Below are 20,741 nucleotides of genomic sequence, written 5' to 3' on the forward strand. Positions count from 1 at the left end.
ATTGGCGGGGATCCAAGTTTTTTTTGGTGTAGGGGGTTCCCCTTAAAATCCATACCAGACCTAAGGGCCTGTTATGCCCCCAGAGGGGAATTCCCTCTCGCGCTCGCCGCAGTAGGAAAATGTGTTTTTCCTATTGCAGCCAGCGCGAGATGTACAGTACCCTGTCGCCGAGAACCAGCGCGATGGGTTCGCGCTGGAAACATTCTCGCGGCTGCGTACTGTAGTTTGTACAAAAGTCCAATGCTTTTGTGTACACACGATCGGACTTTGCTCCATCTGACTTTTGTTGCCGGAAAGTTTGTCCGTTCGCACAGCCAACAAAAGTCCGATGGAAACAGAAAAAGTTTGTCTGATGGAGAGTACACACGGTCGGATGTTGCTCCAAAACAGCTAATTTGCATGTTTGTTGTCAAAAAGTCAGATCGTGTGTACGGGCCTTAACTCATGATGTAGGACAACTTCCTGTTTCTCTAGGCAAGCCAAAGCTTTCCTCTAATCCCATCCAGGCATACAGAATGTTTGTCTTATATGAGGGGTCTCCACAATTATACCACCAAGGTCAAATGATGGCTAGGTACTTTGTTTCCATAGACTGAATGTTTCATCTCAAAGAGGAACTCCACTTTTGTTGAGAAAAAAAACATTCCTCTTTGGGTGATCTGTGTACATTGCAGGGATTTTAACAAATATTGTTGCAGATTCCCACCTTTTTGTTCTGAAAAAAACAGCTGTTTATGTCCATATGCAAAGTGAATCTGAATGGGACTGACTTTTTCATTAGTATAAAGCTACTGCACTTGCAGGATTCTAATGATGAAAGTAGCAGGGTCTGAATCCCTTCAGACATGTTTAACCTTTTGGGAATATCTCACCAAAGCTGAAATGTTTGTTGCAGAGGATGCCCATGATTTGATTTGTATATTTGTGCAGACTTCTAGGAAAATCAGTCAGCAAATCACGCAAGCAGGAAATTACATTCATCTGTGTACAGAACACCTCCAGGAAGCCATATTGCATTGAATTTTACAGAAAATTACAGCACTGTTACAATTACAATATGGCTTGTGTCACAATTGTATGTGCTATGTATTTTTTTTATTTGCAATATTTTTCCCACAAAAGTGGATTTGCCCTTTAAGGCAATATTCAACACAAGACTTCATCAGGGGCAAGGCTTCTATTGCTCTGTCCCCGATGAAGAGGTCTCCTTTCATTTTCTGTCCTGGAGACACTGGCCAACAACACAGGAGGTGAGGAGAACATTCTCTAATGGGGAAACAGAAATTCATTAAATTCTCAGAGATTCTAAACACTTCCTAATTCAAAGCTAAAATAAATGTTTTGATTTGATTTAAAGTTTGCATGCTAAAGAAAATACTGTATATTTTTGCACATTAGGACACTAATGACAGTTCATTTGTAATGACAGGGCCTTCTTTCCATGCTGAAATAAAGAGGAGCAAAGTTGTTACTGGTAAGTAAACATATTTCAATTGCAGATATCAACAGATGATGTAAAACTGATTTAGTTTAGCAAAGTCATGAGGTTCTAGTTTATTATACTGATTACAATATAACCAGGGTAGGCAACCTTAAAGAGGTGGAAATCTACCTGAACAACAAGGGAGAGAGTGAAAGATCACCGGGCACAGTGTCGCCTCCTCACACCTGATTTAAACCCCTAATTACCATACTACTGTGTCACAATCGTGTGCATTACATGGCAATCATAGGTTTAAATCGGGAGGAGAGAATACAACATATCGCCTCCTCAAACACCTGTCAAGCACACTTGGATCGCTTTTCAGAGTTGTAAGGGTGCAGAAGCACCCTTAGGGCTCACTCACATGCTGAAATAAAGAGGAGCAAAGTTGTTACTGGTAAGTAAACATATTTCAATTGCAGATATCAACAGATGATGTAAAACTGATTTAGTTTAGCAAAGTCATGAGGTTCTAGTTTATTATACTGATTACAATATAACCAGGGTAGGCAACCTTAAAGAGGTGGAAATCTACCTGAACAACAAGGGAGAGAGTGAAAGATCACCGGGCACAGTGTCGCCTCCTCACACCTGATTTAAACCCCTAATTACCATACTACTGTGTCACAATCGTGTGCATTACATGGCAATCATAGGTTTAAATCGGGAGGAGAGAATGCAACATATCGCCTCCTCAAACACCTGTCAAGCACACTTGGATCGCTTTTCAGAGTTGTAAGGGTGCAGAAGCACCCTTAGGGCTCATTCACATGTAAAGTTGGGAGGTGGTAAAACCCTGCGCAATTGAGTCGCTTTTACCATCCCCAATCCCTATCCTAATTATCTGCTGAAGCAGCAGTGAAAGGTGTATACATGCAGCAGCAGAAATTAAACCCCCAGTTACTTTTGGTGGGTGCTACCGCCTGCCAATCGCAACCCATTCAGGTAAATAGGGCCACTCTGCAAAGGCCCCACACTGCATGCTTTTGTGGGGTCCAAGGGGTTAAAGCAGGTGGTGAGAAAGCAACACAACACTGCCTGCTTTAACCCCTTGTTTTCTGTACTGCACAAGGTTGCAGGGCACTTGCAGAGTGACCCCATTCACTTGAATGGGTCATGTTTGGCAGGTGTCACACCCACCAACCATGACAGGGCTTGTAACTCCTGCTGCGGCTGCAACATGTGTACACCTTGGCCACTGCAGCTAAAGGGGGTGCGGTTGGAGTGGTAAAAACATCTTAACCATGGGGTTTTACCACCCCCTAAACTGCAAATGTAAATGAACCCTTATGCCCTGTACACATGGTCGGACATTGATCGGACATTCCGACAACAAAATCCTAGGATTTTTTCCGACGGATGTTGGCTCAAACTTGTCTTGCATACACACGGTCACACAAAGTTGTCGGAAAATCCGATCATTCTGAACGCGGTGATGTAAAACACGTACGTTGGGACTATAAACGGGGCAGTAGCCAATAGCTTTCATCTCTTTATTTATTCTGAGCATGCGTGGCACTTTGTGCATCGGATTTGTGTGCACACGATCGGAAATTCCGACAACGGATTTTGTTGTCGGAAAATTTTATAGCCTGCTCTCAAACTTTGTGTTGTCGGAAAATCCGATGGAAAATGTGTGATGGAGCCTACACACGGTCGGAATTTCCGACAACAAGGTCCTATCACACATTTTCCGTCGGAAAATCCGACCGTGTGTACGGTGCATTACTGTTCTGAGCCCCCAATAATGATGCTTTCACACTGAAGCGTAGTGCATCTGCAACTTTCCTGGGTTAGCTGTGCTTTGTCAAAGACTTCTATTACATCCTGCTGGTGTGATGCACATTCTAAAAGCACAACAAAACTCCTGTATTCAGAAAGTGTACCAAACCCACAGGATATAATAGAAGTCTATGGCTAAGCACAGCAGGAAAGCTACAGGTATACTGCACCGCAGTGTGGGTAAACCACAGCACGTCAGTGTGATATATAATATTATGCCCAGTGTATTGCTTCACACTGACCTGAAGATCTCTTCTTTCCTGCTGCTGGCCCCTATGGAGACCACTAGCCGGGATAAGAGGTGGAGTGCAGTTGGTATCATTCCGCATGGGATAGGAGCCGGCACTACAGAGGAGGCATTGGCTTATGTGGCTCTTGCACCCTACTACAACTCCAACTTTACAAGTAGTCCCTTTTGCATTGCACTCTGTTTAATACTCTGGAATTTCGGGTCAGCAAGCCCAGACCACAATCTACCAGTCACCTGGCCATGATCTACTGGTAGATCATGATCTACAGGTTGCTGACTTCCGCAATATAAGATGAGTTGTGCATAGAGCTATACATGCAAATATTCTGATCAAGTTTCTAGGAGCCTTTTCTAGGTCTGCCCTAAAGCCAAACAAACTTGGCTTTGTCCTGAAAAATTAAGTGCTGTAGTACACAAGTCCACCTTACTCCAATATATCTCCTAGCCCTTGTTCTGAACATCTCTTTTACTAGTCAGTTTATAAAACAAAATAGTTTTTCCTAAACACCCATTTTAGTCTCCTAGTTTATTTTATTCTGAAAGCCTGGGGATTGGTTTACTCAGCCTGGGTTCACACTATAGGGATGCGGGAACCAGCGCGATTCCAGTGCGATTCCTCTCCCGCAGGCAGTTCACACTGGCCTCTGCAAACCGCTGCTGGTGTCAATACAAAGTTAATGACACCCCAGATCAGTTTACAGATCGCAGTGCGGACTTTGGATTTGGACAGGAATCAGATCACATGGGTATGAACACCCATGCGATCCGGTTCCAGTGTGGGAAAAAAAAGTCCCTGCACCTTTTTTTTGTGTGTGAATCCAGCTGTATGGCTGAACTTGCATTGCAAGTGATCACATGTGATCAACACAGCAATGTGAGTGCGAATCACATGCGATGTCTGTGTTTGCATATGTGAACCCAGGCTAAAGGAGAGAGCATCTTGCAAATTTTCACTTTGTGAATTGTGACTTGGTGAATGAAACAAACTAAGCATTCACTTTGCAAAGATTGCTTTACCATGTGCAAGGAAAGCTTAAATACATTTTCCTAGTCCAAGGCTCAAGAGAATAACTACAAGTTATTTACCATGTGGTATCATGTCCCCACGAACTTGGCAAAAATATACCCCACATATCCTGATGTATGCTGGAGAGACTGTGGTCACAGAGGCACTTTCCTGCACATATGGTTGGAATGCCCCCTAATTCAGCCTTTTTGGGCTATGGTGTGCAAACATGTATTGGAGGGCCTTGGGATAGACCTTCCCAACCCCCCAAAATGCCTTCTCCTCTCGGTTCCCCATATACCTCTTTCTCGCTATAAACGCAGTGCTCTCCCTCACCTTCTCAGTGCCGCTAAGCACCTTATACAGGTTCATTAGAAAAAGCTCATGGCTCTCAAACGAAATGGAGTGGATGGGGAAAGTGAGGGAGATCATGGAGGTGGAGGCATGGCTTGCCACATGTAAAGACAAGTGAGAGAGGTTTGCTTCCATATGGGCGGGTTGGAGGGAGTATACATCTGGATCAACCTCAACTTCTTCCAGCCTAGACATAGCTTTGCTAGCACTGGCAGACCCCACATTTAAACAACTAGCCTTGGACTGTAACCCATCCAATGTAATCTAATTGGGTACCACATTTAAGTAGCTGTGAACCAGGTGTGGACACTGTGACTACATTCTTGGAGTGTGAACAGGAGCCTAGTAACAGAGTAACTCATGCCAATAGAGATTAATTTACTGTGAGCTTGATGCACATTTTAGTGTACTTCCCAGGGAAGGGGTCTCTTCGCCCTCCTGTCAATAGAGAGAAGAGACAAGTGCACTGGGACCGAACGTCCAGGACGTAGGAGAGTTCCCCTGGGTTTAATAGTGCCAAGGTAGCCCTTGGCTTCTATATAATAACTAATAATTGTTATCTAGAGTGAGAGTGACAACTCCTGGAATTGTTATTCTCTGTATACCTAAATTGTTACTGTTTCCCCTTTTTTTTTATCCTATCTCATTTCCCTTTTTTCCTTGTGTTTTACCCTTGATTTGATCCTTGTTCAAGGCTAAAATAAAAATAAAAAAATTGCAAACCTATCCTTATTTTCTCTTTTCAAAGTGAATTTTCACGTAGCTTAGTGAATGATGGGAGGATGTGCTGACTGCAATCATTCAGTCATGTGCAAACAGGTTTTATTTTTCCTCCACATGGCCACTTTTACTCAATAGGTCACCTGTAAAAGAAACGTGAATATACTTTCCATCAGTCCCATGTGTTGAGAAGGCACATTGTCGAAATTGAGTAGACATTCTTTCTTAAGTACAGTTGCATTGTTTCCTGGATAATATCAACCCACTTCTTGATTTCACTTGTTTCTGTTTTAGTATTGGTATGAAAATTGCACCTCATCCAAAGCCTGACACTTTATATATATATGACTTTTTCCTCTTTTGAGTAAAAATAGCACCATTGCTTTGTAATTGCTTCTCTACAAAGTTATTCTTTATTTGTGATAACAGTTTCCTGAAGGATCTGGGGAATAATGGAGAGGAAAAAGCTGAGGGTAGAAGGCATTCCAACTGACATTCCAACTAGCCGTGCAAAGGATAAACTCACTATACACTTCCTGAGAACTCGAAATGGAGGGGGAGAAGTGGAGGATATTAAGATTTTCCCTGGACCTCCGTTGCATGCTATCGTCATATTTGAAGATGATAAAGGTAACACTTAAATATGTAAAGTGAGATAATGTAAGTACATTTAATAAAATCTGCTTGAAAGTTTATACCTAAGGTTGCCAGAAACTTTGCAAAGTGATTTTTCACATTCACATTGATTATTGCTAGCGTCTATAACAGCTGCTAGCAATAATCACATGTAAAATCCAGCAGGCTGTTTGTACCTAAGTTGATATATCGATCAACTTGGTTACATTTAGCCTGCCCATACATGGTTCAAATCTCAGCAGATTCCTGCTGAACCCGGCTGAGATTCGAACTAGGGCCGAAACAACAAATTGATTAATTGACAACTATTTTCATAATTGATTAGTTGGTCAGCCGATTAGTTGTTCTGCATACAGAATGCATTATTTGTTTACATATCAGAAAATACAGTGAAGCACACATACAGCTCAATACACCATCCATACATGTCAGAAGACATTGCGGCACACATACAGCTCAGTACACCATCCATACATGTGAGGAGACACAGTGCAGCACACATACAGCTAACTACACCTTCCATACATGTCAGAAGACATGTGCCTGAGAACTTTTGAATGTGAATGTGTGAGGAGCAATGCCTCATGGGACATGTAGTCCTGGGCAGGAAGTGAGTGGTTCTAAAGGCAGAAGTTTTTTTTACCTTGCTATAGGGGTGCGCTATGCTATACTATACTTTGCAGCATGCTATAGGGGAACTCTGTACTATACTTTGCACCATGCTATTGAGGCATTCTGAAGGCAGGAAGAACCAGAAGTGTCGGTGGGGGAAACCAGAAGAGGAGGACGGGGCTGCTCTGTGCAAAACCATTACACAGAGCAGGTAAGTATGTTTGTTGTTTAAAAAAAAATCACTTTAAAGGAGAAGTCCAGTCAAAGCTCGTTTGGCTGGGTTTCTCCTATGGATCACAAGGGTGCAATTCGTTTTGCTCTACTGTGACCCATTTTCAGCAGACTGAAGTCCGCTCTCTGTTGACGTCACAGAAATCAGTCCAGGCACCAGGTCATCCCGACAATGGAAGTCTGAATTTGCTAGGTGCCTGGACTGATGCCGTCTCAGCCTCTCAGCGAGCCACTGGGAGCCTGAGACGGCTGCTCCGCCCCCTCCTCAGCTCATCGCTCAAGTAAGCGTGGAGGAGCAGAGCGGAGAGCTGCTGATTGACAGTCAGCAGCTCTCTGCTCAGGGAGCTGTGAGAACCGAGCCATCAGCGATGTTCGATCGCTCGGTTCTCAGTGTAGAGGAGTCGGGGGGGACAGATGCAGCATCGGACCTATGCTGCATCCAACAAGGTAAGTATGAAACTGAAAAAAAAAAAAAAACCCTTTACTTCTCTTTTAAATACTCTGTGCAGGGAAGATCAGCATCTGAACCCAGAGAAGGTGGAGGCTGATAGACTGGAAGTAATAATAGGATTTTTCCTACAGTTTACCTGTAAAATCCTTTTCTTGGAGTACATCACGGGACACAGAGCAGCCATTACTGTGGGTTATACGCCACCTACTGGTGAATGGACACTGGCAGATCAATCAAACAAGAAGTCCTCCCCTATATAACCCCTCCTACACAGGAAGTACCTCTGTTTTGTAGCAAGCGATAAACTTCCCAGACAAGAGGGGAGGGACCTCTGTGTCCCATGATGTACTCCAAGAAAAAGATTTTACGGGTAAGCTGTAGGAAAAATCCTATTTTCTTTATTGTACATCACGGGACACAGAGCAGCCATTACTATCTGGGACTTCCCAAAGCAATGCCCTTGAGGGGAGGGAGACACCATCGCCGAAACTGCCACTATTACTGTTTGTAATACACTGAGGCCAAAGGCAGTATCCTCCATGTTCTTGACATCCACCTTGGTATAAACCAAAGACCAAACAGTGGTCTTGCACACCTGGGCCACTGACACCTGATGGCGGATGGCCCAAGATATTCCCTCACACCTGGTAGTGAATCTCCCCCCAGAAAAAATAGGATCTTGCCCTTTAAACCATAGGCATCATTGATAAACTGGACCACCGTGCCGTTTCTTCCCCCAGCGTGTGCCATAAAATGACAGGTCCCGCTGACATGCGCGGGAGTGACGTCACGCGGCTCCGGCCAGTCACAGAGACGGAGTCCGCGGCCCCGGAAGGAAGGGGAGTGAAGATGGACGTGGCCTGCACAGGGGACAACATGGGCTTCGTTTGCAGGTAAGTGTCATATAATGGGCTAGTATGCGATGCATACTAGCCCATTATGCTTTTAATTTGCAGACCTCGCGGGGAGCAAAAGAGGAAGTAAAACCTGTCGGGGTTTACTTCCTCTTTAAGGCCAATCTCCTTTACCCTACTGATTGGAGATAGAACAGAAAATTTCCCACTTTTCTGTGGGTGCCACTTCCTGGCTTCCCCCAGGAAAAAAATATTTCCAAGATATTGATGGGCAGTATTGTTTTCTGTGGAGACCAAGTCCACTGAACTATAGCCACCTTCAAACCAACTGGAGAAGCTGGCATCATTATTTTTTATCTTCCCAATCCCTTCTCCAGATTTCGAACCATCAACCACCAATTTTATCTCTGCAATACCCCGGGAACAGAGCCCTCAGGCAATCCAATGCCTGAATCTTCATGTTCCACACAGAGAGAATGATCCTCTACAAAAGACATGGAATAGGACTATACATAGGGAACGTGCCTTGACCTAGATACAACTTCCTCCTGCAGAAATGTATCAAAGGAAAATCTGGAACAGACTACTTCCTAAACAGTCCATTACTGGGGCTTGGAGCTTTGTGAACCCTCGGAGCTGTGGCCAGCCCAAAGAGCAGAGTCACAAAAATAAAAAACACGACTTTGCACTGCAATTGCAAAAACTCTTGATGAGCCTGGAAAAAAGCATCATTGATGACTATGGCCCCCGAAATCTACCTCAGAAGGATGTCCAACGACTTAACGACTTAAGACCTAAGCTAGACCTTATGTCCCCATTTGGTTTTGAGACTGCTACCGATTGAGGTTTTTTTTTTTTTTTTTTTTTAAATAATGAGCCCCTACCTCTGCTCCAAGAGTCAAATGCAAGGCAAAAGACTGAAGACTCTGTGGCAGACCTCGAAGGCCCAATGAGGCATACCTAACCTACCAAGCTTCTGCTGGCTAAAAATGGAGCAAAACCACCTCAGAGACTGCCCCAAGATCTTCTGGCCTGAAATACTTTCAAAACACAGCAGCCTCAGATGCCTCCCTCACCCAGGTGGGGAAAAGCTTACAGCATCTGGTATTTCCGGGCAGTCTCCCATCCATATACTAAACAGGCTTGAATCTGCTTAGGCTTCGATCAGGCATGATCAAGGTGATGCGGCCGCAGTCTCTCTGACAAAAAATGAATGCGTCAGGAAACACTGCAATGCCAAACACCACAGTGGCTCAGATACACCTGACACTACTGTCCATCTGGAGATATGGACACAGTCAGATCACTAAACCTGAGAGCGGTGCACCTGCCTCCTGTGGCTGCCTCTTTTCTGGAACCATTTCACCGGTAGAACAGTAAACGTAACAACTATATTAGCCAACTTAATACACAGGCCTGTAAGAATGCAGGCCTAAAACAATGTTGGTTTACCGCTATGCAACCCTTTAGGTATGTAAGTATGCAGGTACTCAGGTATTCCATTATGTTGGTACCTAGGTATGCAGTCATGTAGGTATACAAGTATTCTTGCTATTCATGCATTTATGTATGCAGTTCAAGGCAAATAAGCACATATGTATGTATCCCTAGGCAAATAAGCACATATGTATGTAGTCCTACGCAAATAAGCACATATGTATACGGTTTAATGTAAATAAGCTGATATTTATACAGTTTAATGTAAATAAGCACATATGTATGCAGTTCAAACTAAGCATATACGTATGCAGTACAAATGAAAACATGCCAGCCTGCATTTAAGCAGTATGCATTTATGGAAGCATGTAGGTATGTGCTTATGCAAATATGCGTTTAGGCAAAACACGAAAGTGTGTGTTTATGCAAACACATATTTATGCAATTTGTGCCCATGGAAACATGCATTTATGCAATAAGCAAGCATGCGTTTATGAAACGTGTTTATGCAACATATATTATGCAACACGTATCTATGCAAATGTGTCTGTGCAACATGTGTTTATGCAAAGATGCGTTTTCGCAAACGTGTCTATGCAAAAATGCATCTATGCAACATGTATCTATGCCGACATGCGGTTACGCAAACATGTGTCCCTGTACAGTAGGTGACCGCGATATTGTGTCAATCTCATCGATGTTATCAGGCGAGATTAGACACCTGCGAGCCCCGTCGCGGGAGCCAGCGCCGAGCTGGCTCGCTCATCGGGAAGGAAAACAGTTTTTTTCCTTTTGCGATGAGCGACAGGCAGTGCTGACAGCTGTCTGGTATGAATCATGAGGGGGAACGCCGTGCCAAATTTTAAATAAAAAACCTGCATGGGTTCCCCCCCGGGGCATACCAGGCCCTTAGGTCTGGTATGGATTTTAAGGGGAACCCCCTACGCCAAAAAAACGGCGTGGGGGTCCCTCCAAAATCCATACCAGACCCTTATCCGAGCACGCAGCCCGGCTGGTCAGGAAAGGGGGTGGGGACGAGCGAGCGCCCCCCCTCCTGAACCGTACCAGGCCGCATGCCCTCAACATGGGGGGTGGGCACTTTGGGCAGGGGGGAGCCCTGCGGCCCCCCCCACCCCAAAGCACCTTGTCCCCATGTTGATAAGGACAAGGGCCCCTTCCCGCCAACCATGGCCGTTGGTTGTCGGGGTCTGCGGGCGGAGGGCTTATCGCAATCCGGGAGCCCCTTTTAACAAGGGGGCCCCCAGATCCCGGTCCCCCACGCTATGTGAATGAGTATGGGGTACATCGTACCCCTACCCATTCACCTGGGGGGGAAAAGTGTCAATAAAAAAAAACACACTACACAGGTTTTTAAAGTAAATTATTAGTCAGCTCCGGGGGTCTTCTTCCGACTTCTCCGCTCTCTCCAGCCTCTTCTCCCGCTCTCCTCTCCCGGTGTCCGGTTCTTCCGTTCTCCGGCCTCTTGTCCCGGTGTCCGGTTCTTCTCCCGCTCTCCGGATCTTCTGCAGGACTCCTCTGCTATCTTCTGCTCTTTTGCTAGTGGTGGCCCGATATTCTCCGCCGTCTTGTTCCTTCTTCTCTTCTTCCGATGTTGACACAACGCTCTCTCCCGCTGTAATGCTGTGTGAGCGGTGCGCAATGACTTATATAGGCATGGGGCGTGGTCACCAGGTGATGTCACCCGGTGACCCCACCCCTTATGATGTCACAGTCCCATCATGCCACGGGACGGTGACATCATAAGGGGGCGGGGTCACCGGGTGACCACGTCCCATGCCTATGTAAGTCATCGCACACCGCTCACACCTAAAAACCTGTGTAGTGTGTTTTTTTATTGACACTTTTCCCCCCAGGTGAATGGGTAGGGGTACGATGTACCCCATACTCATTCACATAGGGTGGGGGGCTGGGATCTGGGGGCCCCCTTATTAAAGGGGGCTCCCAGATTCCGATAAGCCATCCACCCGCAGACCCGGACAACCAACGGCCAGGGTTGTCGGGAAGAGGCCCTTGTCCTCATCAACCTGGGGACAAGGTGCTTCGGGGTCGGGGGGGGGCGCAGGGCCCAAAGTGCCCACCCCCCATGTTGAGGGCATGCGGCCTGGTACGATTCAGTAGGGGGGGGCGCTCGCTCGTCCCCTCCCCCTTTCCTGACTGGCCGGGCTGCGTGATAGGGTTCAGGTATGGATTGTGGGGGGACCCCCACGCCGTTTTTTCGGCGTAGGGGGTTCCCCTTAAAATCCATACTAGACCTAAGATCCTGGTATGCCCCTGGGGGGGAACCCATGCCGTTTTTTTATTTAAAAATTTGGCGCGGCGTTCCCCCTCATGATTCATACCAGACAGCTGTCAGCAATGCTTGTCGCTCATTGCGAAAGGAAAAAACAGTTTTCCTTTCCCGATGAGCGAGCCAGCACGACATGCACAGTACCCTGTCGCCGAGAACAAGCGCGATGGGATCCCGCTGGAAACACATTCTCGCGGTCAGGTACTGTATCTATGCCAATATGTGTTTATGCAAACATGCATCCACGCAAACACGTATATTTATGCAATATACATTTATGCACACACATCTATACAACACGTGCCTATCAAAATCTGCAGCTACGCAACACGCGTCCACGCAAACACGCCATTGTGGCCAGCCTTGTGGAGCTGCTGCATGCCAGGCGGATGTCGCCGGGGCCCTCTGCAAACATGTGCCTATGCAAACTTGTGTTTATTCAAGCAAGCACGTGTCTATGCAAACATGTGCCTATGCAAGAAAGCAAGCATTATGAAACATATATACTATGCTGCATCTGCTCAACTGTACCTGGGCCCATACTAGTTTTAGTCAGGATTAGCCAAGTACATAGGCATCCAATGCAGCCTCTATGCTGCTTCAACAGCCTAAAACTAAGCTCCTGCAGACCAAATGCATGCTATTTTGAAGACACAACTCCTTAAAGTGCACCGAGGCCCCTGTTCTTTCAGACATGTGCTTAGACCCCCTTACATTTTTCATTCTTTGTTATATTGCAGCCATTTGCTAAAATCATTTAAGTTCATTTTTTTTCCTCATTAATGTACACACAGCACCCCATATTGACAGAAAAACACAGGATTGTTGACATTTTTGCAGATATATTTAAAAAGAAAAACTGAAAGTATTCAGACCCTTTGCTCAGTATTTACTAGAAGCACCCTTCTGATCTAATACAGCCATGAGTCTTTTTGGGAAAGATGCAACACGTTTTTCACACCTGGATTTGGGGATCCTCTGCCATTCCTCCTTGCAGATCCTCTCCAGTTCTGTCAGGCTGGATGGTAAACGTTGGTGGACAGCCATTTTTAGGTCTCTCCAGAGATGCTCAATTGGGTTTAAGTCAGGGCTCTGGCTGGGCCATTCAAGAACAGTCACGGAGTTGTTGTGAAGCCACTCCTTCGTTATTTTAGCTGTGTGCTTAGGGTCATTGTCTTGTTGGAAGGTAAACCTTCGGCCCAGTCTGAGGTCCTGAGCACTCTGAAGAAGGTTTTCGTCCAGAACATCCCTTTACTTGGCCGCATTCATCTTTCCCTCGATTGCAACCAGTCGTCCTGTTCCTGCAGCTGAAAAACACCCCCACAGCATGATGCTACCACCACCATGCTTCATTGTTGGGACTGTATTGGACAGGTGATGAGCAGTGCCTGGTTTTCTCCACACATACCGCTTAGAATTAAGGCCAAAAAGTTCTATCTTGGTCTCATCAGACCAAAGAATCTTATTTCTCACCATCTTGGAGTCCTTCAGGTGTTTTTTTTAGCAAACTCCATGCGGGCTTTCATGTGTCTTGCACTGAGGAGAGGCTTCCGTCAGGCCACTCTGCCATAAAGCCCCGACTGGTGGAGGGCTGCAGTGATGGTTGACTTTCTACAACTTTCTCCCATCTCCCGACTGCATCTCTGGAGCTCAGCCACAGTGATCTTTGGGTTCTTCTTTACCTCTCTCACCAAGGCTCTTCTCCCCAGATAGCTCAATTTGGCCGGATGGCCAGCTATAAAAAGGGTTCTGGTCGTCCCAAACGTCTTCTTTTTAAGGATTATGGAGGACACCATGCTCTTAGGAACCTTAAGTGCAGCCGAAATTTTTTTGTAACCATGGCCAGATCTGTGCCTTGCCACAATTCTGTCTCTGAGCTCTTCAGGCAGTTCCTTTGACCTCATGATTCTCATTTGCTCTGACATGCACTGTGAGCTGTAAGGTATTATATAGACAGGTGTGTGGCTTTCCTAATCAAGTTCAGTCAGTATATTCAAACACAGCTGGACTCAAATGAAGGTATAGAACCATCTCAAGGATGATCAGAAGAAATGGACAGCACCTGAGTTAAATATATGAGTGTCACAGCAAAGGGTCTGAATACTTAGGACCATGTAATATTTCAGTTTTTCTTTTTTAATAAATCTGCAAAAATGTCAACAATTCTGTGCTTTTCTGTCAATATGGGGTGCTGTGTGTACATTAATGAGGAAAAAAATTAACTCAAATGATTTTAGCAAATGGCTGCAATATAACAATGAGTGAAAAATTTAAGGGGGTCTGAATACTTTCCATCCCCACTGTATCTATGCAAAGCATGTGTTTATTCAAACATGCGTTTAAGCAACAAGTTTGCAAGCATGTTTACTATGCTGCACCTGCCCAACTGCACTTGGCCCCATGCTAGTTTTGCAAGATTAGCCAAGCACATATGCGTCCCATGCAGCCTTAAGCAGTAAGTTTGCAGTGTATAATCATGACTTTAATGACCATACATTTCTCCCATAGTAAAAACTTACAGTGCCTTGCAAAAGAATTCACCCCCTTGGCTTTTTACCTATTTTGTTACATGACAGCCTTTAGTTCAATGTTTTTTTAATCTGAATTATATGTGATGGATCAGAACACAATAGTCTTAAGTTGGTGAACTAAAATTAGAAAAACATATACATAAAACTATTTTTCAGAAATAAAAAACTGATAATTGGCATGTGCGTATGTATTCACCCCCTTTGTTATGAAGCCCATAAAAAGCTCTGGTTCTACCAATTACCTTCAGAAGTCACATAATTAGTGAAATGATGTCCACCTGTGTGCAGTCTAAGTGTCACATGATCTGTCATTACATTTACACACCTTTCTGAAAGGCCACAGAGGCTGCAACACCTAAGCAAGAGACACCACTAACCAAACACTGCCATGAAGACCAAGGAACTCTCCAAACAAGTAAGGGACAATGTTGTTGAGAAGTACAAGTCAGGGTTAGGTTATAAAAAAAATATCTAAATCTTTGATGATCCCTAGAAGCACCATCAAATCTATCATAACCAAATGGAAAGAACATGGCACAACAGCAAACCTGCCAAGAGACGACCGCACACAAAAACTCACGGACCAGGCAAGGAGGGCATTAATCAGAGAGGCAGTACAGAGACCTAAGGTAATCCTGGAGGAGCTGCAGAGTTCCACAGCAGAGACTGGAGTATCTGCACATAAAACGACAATAAGCCGTACACGCTCCATAGAGTTTGGCTTTATGGCAGAGTGGCCAGAAGAAAGCCATTACTTTCAGCAAAAAACAAAATGGCACATTTTGAGTTTGCGAAAAGACATGTGGGAGACTCCCAAAATGTATGGAGGAAGGTGCTCTGGTCTGATGAGACTAAAATGTAACTTTTTGGCCATAAAAGAAACACTATGTTTGGCGCAAACCCAACACATCACATCACCCAAAGGACACCATCCCCACAGTGAAACATGGTGGTGGCAGCATCATGCTGTGGGGATGTTTTTCAGCAGTCGGGACTGGGAAACCGATCAGAGTTGAGGGAAAGATGGATGGTGCTAAATACAGGGATATTCTTGAGCAAAACCTGTACCACTCTGTGTGTGATTTGAGGCTAGGACGGAGGTTCACCTTCCAGCAGGACAATGACCCCAAACACACTGCTAAAGCAACACTTGAGTGGTTTAAGGGGAAACATTTAAATGTGTTGGAATGGCCTAGTCAAAGCCCAAACCTCAATCCAATAGAAAATCTGTGGTCAGACTTAAAGATTGCTGTTCACAAGCGCACACCATCCAACTTGAAGGAGCTGGAGCAGTTCTGCAAGGAGGAATGGGTAAAAATCCCAGTGGTAAGATGTGGCAAGCTCATAGAGACTTATCCAAAGTGACTTGGAGCTGTGATAGCTGCAAAAGGTGGCTCTACAAAGTATTGACTTTAGGGTGGTGAATAGTTATGCACATTGACTTTTTCTGTTATTTTGTCCTATTTGTTGTTTGCTTCACAATAATAAAAAAAAAAATCTTCAAATTTGTGGGCATGTTCTGTAAATTAAATGATACAATTAAATGATGGAATTGCACACACAACGCTGGCAGACCTGTGTGATCGGCTGCTACTTGTAAACATAAGCTGTGCTGACTGGTGGAATAGTAGTCTCCATCTCCACCTCCAAAAAAGTTATACAAATCATCCTACCTCAGTTAGTACAGTCTATGTTTACAAGCAGGAGCTGATCACACAGACCGGCCAGCACTGACTGATTCAGAATAATTTGTGTAGGTTCCCTGAGGTGTGCCCAAACAACAGTGGAGAAAGTTAGAAAAATGAGAATTTCACAGTGAATGCTGTAATATTAAAGAAACTCTTGCGCTCAGTACAACTCAACTTAAAAAGTTGAATACATTAAACTAACTGGACTGCTGCGGCCTATATATTCCAGACACTGGGCCAATAACAAACCCTAAAAACTAGTGTGCTGTTACTTTAAGAAATAAATCTTTCACTATAATCAAAACATAAAGTGCAAACAAACGTCAAATGAATAGTGCAAATTACTGTGATATATGGACCCGGAATGTCCCACATATACAATTTAACCACTTCCATATAGCGTAAATTCTGCTACGCCATCTAGTGGAAAAATAAGGAAAAGCCAAACATAATTAATAAATATCTGAAAAAATTAATTCCTAAGGAAACAAATAAAAAACTAAGGAAAAAATAGTGAAAAATAAATAAATAAAAAATATATTAGGAGACACTATTAGGGATATCGCAAAACGCTCCTAGAAAAATAATAATGGAATTAGTAAAAATAGTATAGTGCCCTCAAGGGGAAAAAAATCTTTATAATCTTTATTAGGACATATAAAAATGTATGTATGAGAAGATATAAAAATGAAAAAAAGGAAAAAAAGGAATCATGTGAAAAAATTACATAGACTTAATAAAAATGTTAAGGTATAGCCACCAAGGGTTCATAACAAGTTCACAAAAAAATATGAATAAAATACTCATGAATTATCTATAAAGGCGTTGAGATCTACCTCCACATTAAGCCCAAAGGGAGTGTAACATTTTAACCTGTATATCCAGCCCATTTCTAATCTAGAAATCCCACGTATTAGGGATTCCTGGGGGGGTTCCCTAATACGTGGGATTTCTAGATTAGAGATGGCCTGCATATACAGGTTAAAATGTTACACTCCCTTTGGGCTTAATGTGGAGGTAGATCTCAACGCCTTTATAGATAATTCATGAGTATTTTATTCATATTTTTTTGTGAACTTGTTGTGAACCCTTGGTGGCTATACCTTAACATTTTTATTAAGTCTATGTAATTTTTGCACATGATTCCTTTTTTTCATTTTTTTCATTTTTATATCTTCTCATACATACATTTTTTTATGTCCTAATAAAGATTATAAAGAATTTTTTCCCCTTGAGGGCACTGTACTATTTTTATTTTTATTTTTACTGATTTCATTATTATTTTTCTACGAGCGTTTTGCGATATCCCTTAATAGTGTCTTCTAATATATTTTTAATTTATTTATTTTTCACTATTTTTTCATTAGTTTTTTATTTGTTTCCTTAGGAATTAATTTTTTCAGATATTTATTAATTATGTTTGGCTTTTCCTTATTTTCCCACTAGATGACGTAGCAGGATATCTACGTATCTATTTGATTTTTTATTGGAATGGTACATATTTTGTTTTTTTTCCTTTTTTCCATACATATTAATATATCTAATATGCCTAATGGACTTTCACTTCAGTCCTCTTTTTCATTATTAATCTTTCTTGCCTATTTATATTATTTTTAATATGCCCACTACGTTCTTATCTATTTCCTGGTTTCAATTATAAAGTCCTGGTGCCGCCGCCTGAGTTTCACAATGAGGCGTGGTTTCTGTGGGTGTTATATCCAGCGATGAGTCAGTGCGTCGCCCGTTCCCTAGACGATGTCTGTTAGGACGACACGTACGTCGGAAGGTTGACGCGCTGACGTCATCGGTTTCCTCTCGTCTTGAACGGGTGTCTGCAGGCCGGCCAGCTGTTTTTATTCTTGTTTATGCTTTTATTCACGTCATTTATGTAAGTGCAAACCCCTTTTTTTTTAAAATTGTGTCTGCTGATTTACACTATGGAGTTCCTATCTTTTATTCCTTTGGGTCCTCCTTGCTGATTATCCTTGTCTACCAGACGGAGCCTTTCCTGCCTTTCTCCTCTCCATGGTGAGGTTGGACCAGGACGCCTCCATTGATCGGATATCTCAATTTGTACAAGCTGTCTTGTAGCTTGCCTCTGGTAAGCGCGCATTGCTTTTGGTGGTGGATTTGTCACTTGGTGCCATCTGAAGAGCTTTATTGCAAATAATATTGGATACCAATTGGGTTCTTTGGGACTTTCTTTCACTTATCACTATTGTCTATTATTGTTTTTATTTTGTCACCTACTTTTGATTATTTATGATTATTCAATTTCTACATCACTGTCAGTTATTTGCCTTCCTGTTATATGGGATGTCATTCACATATGTCTCAATGTATATTATTTCAAATTTTGTTTAGCGCAGTTCAGTTTTATTTATTTTTTGGTTTCTGTGTTTGTGTGTGCCTCACAAATAGGGACTGCAGCTTTTTATTTATTTTGATTTGGGTCTGTGAAGCGTGGTAATTTTTTGTATTTTGATCATAGAGATTGCCGGGTACCAGAGGCCTTGCTAGGTCTACAAAAGATCTGGGGCTAGAGCCCATAGCAGCGTAGTAAAGGAAGTCATACGCTTGGGTGGGCATACACATGTATATACAGTAGTATACATGTGTGTGTGTATATATATCTCCAGAGAGCCCCCCACTTACATCAGGGTCCCCAGAGAGCCCCCCCAATTACATCAGGGTCCCCAGAGAGCCTCCCCTCCCCTTGGGGACCCCTGCAGAGACTCGGGGCTATGGGCCCCAGATTTGGGGCTATAGCCCCAAAAGCCACCCCCTAGCAAAGCCACTGCCGGGTACCATCTGTCCCTTGGAAATCTCTATGCCTCTCTTCCGGTTTGTTCTCCGGGTCTCTGATTGCACAGGAGAGCCCAGAGAAGCACCGGAGGGGGGAGAGAGGGGGGAGACATCACCTCCCGTCGCCGTTAAGAACGATCAATCGTTCGAATCAGATCATACAGGGTCTGGTCTCATAGCCTCCTTAAATCGCTCACCAATGGGATCATATGTGGGAAGCAAGCAGACTAACCTAGTGTAATACAGCAGGATTTGTTTTATTAAAAAGGGTATATAAAAAAAGGGTATATAGTTACATAGTAGGTGATGTTGAAAAAGGACACAAGTCCATCAAGTCCAATCCATGTGTGTGATTATATGTGAGTATTACATTGTATATCCCTGTATGTTGGTTATGTTAAGGTAAAACCTAATTTCTTCTAATTTTAATGAGTGGCCACAAGTCTTGTTAAACTCCCTTCTGCAAAAAAGTTTTATCCCTATTGTGGGGTCACCAGTATGGTATTTGTATATTGAAATCTTATCCCCTCTCAAGCGTCTCTTCCCCAGAGAGAATAAGTTCAGTGCTTGCAACCTTTCCTTATAACTAATATCCTCCAGACCCTTTATTAGCTTTGTTGCCTTTCTTTGTACTTGCTCCATTTCCAGTACATCCTTCCTGAGGACTGGTGCCCAGAACTGGACAGCATACTCTAGGTACGGCCGGACCAGAGTCTTGTAGAGCGGGAGAATTATCATTTTATCTCTGGAATAAATCCCCTTTTTAATGCATGCCAATATTCTGCTTGCTTTGTTAGCAGCAGCTTGGCATTGCATGCCATTGCTGAGCCTATTATCTACTAGGACCCCCAGGTCCTTTTCCATCCTAGAATCCCCCAGAGGTTCTCCCCCCCAGTGTATAGATTGCATTCATATTTTTGCCGCCCAAATGCATTATTTTACATTTTTCTACATTGAACCTCATTTGCCATGTAGTTGCCCACCCCATTAATTTGTTCAGATACTTTTGAAAGTTTTCCATATCCTGCAGAGAAGTTATTGCCCTGCTTAGCTTAGTATCGTCCGCAAATACAGAGATTGAACTGTTTACCCCATCCTCCAGGTCATTTATGATCAAATTAAAAAGGATTGGTCCCAGCACAGAACCCTCAAATGCTTTTGCAAAATCCAGATACACCACATCTACAGGCCTTCCTTTATCTAGCTGGCAACTCACCTCCCCATAGAAGGTTAGTAGATTGGTTTGGCAAGAACGATTCTTCATGAATCCACACTGATTACTGCTAATGATACCGTTCTCATTACTAAAACCTTGTATATAGTCGCTTATCATCCCCTCCAAGAGTTTACATACTATTGATGTTAGGCTAACTGCTCTGTAATTCCCAGGGATGTATTTTGGGCCCTTTTTAAATATTGGTGCTACATTGGCTTTTCTCCAATCAGCTGGTACCATTCCAGTCAGTAGACTGTCAGTAAAAATTAGGAACAATGGTCTGGCAATTACTTGACTGAGTTCCCTAAGTACCCTCGGGTGCAAGCCACCTGGTCCTGGTGATTTATTAATGTTAAGTTTCCCAAGTCTAATTTTAA

At 43.5% G+C, this 20,741-nt stretch overlaps 1 protein-coding gene across 4 annotated transcripts in view; it reads left to right on the top strand.

Moving 5' to 3' along the window:
- Nucleotides 1–20,741, top strand: part of LOC141114576 (uncharacterized) — a 263,889-nt gene that overhangs the window by 89,294 nt on the left and 153,854 nt on the right. For 3 of the 4 annotated variants that reach the window (XM_073608363.1, XM_073608364.1, XM_073608365.1), the window contains 2 exons: nt 1,430–1,474; nt 6,025–6,225. In XM_073608363.1, coding sequence (XP_073464464.1) covers nt 6,048–6,225 — 178 coding nt within the window. In that variant the 5' untranslated portion in view covers nt 1,430–1,474; nt 6,025–6,047. Of the gene's footprint in view, nt 1–1,429; nt 1,475–1,846; nt 1,881–6,024; nt 6,226–20,741 lie in introns of those variants that run through there. The other variant, XM_073608366.1, reaches the window with a different exon arrangement.

The sequence above is a fragment of the Aquarana catesbeiana genome, linkage group LG12 (genome assembly GCF_042186555.1).
Source record: "Aquarana catesbeiana isolate 2022-GZ linkage group LG12, ASM4218655v1, whole genome shotgun sequence".
In the NCBI taxonomy this organism is placed as follows: domain Eukaryota; kingdom Metazoa; phylum Chordata; class Amphibia; order Anura; family Ranidae; genus Aquarana; species Aquarana catesbeiana.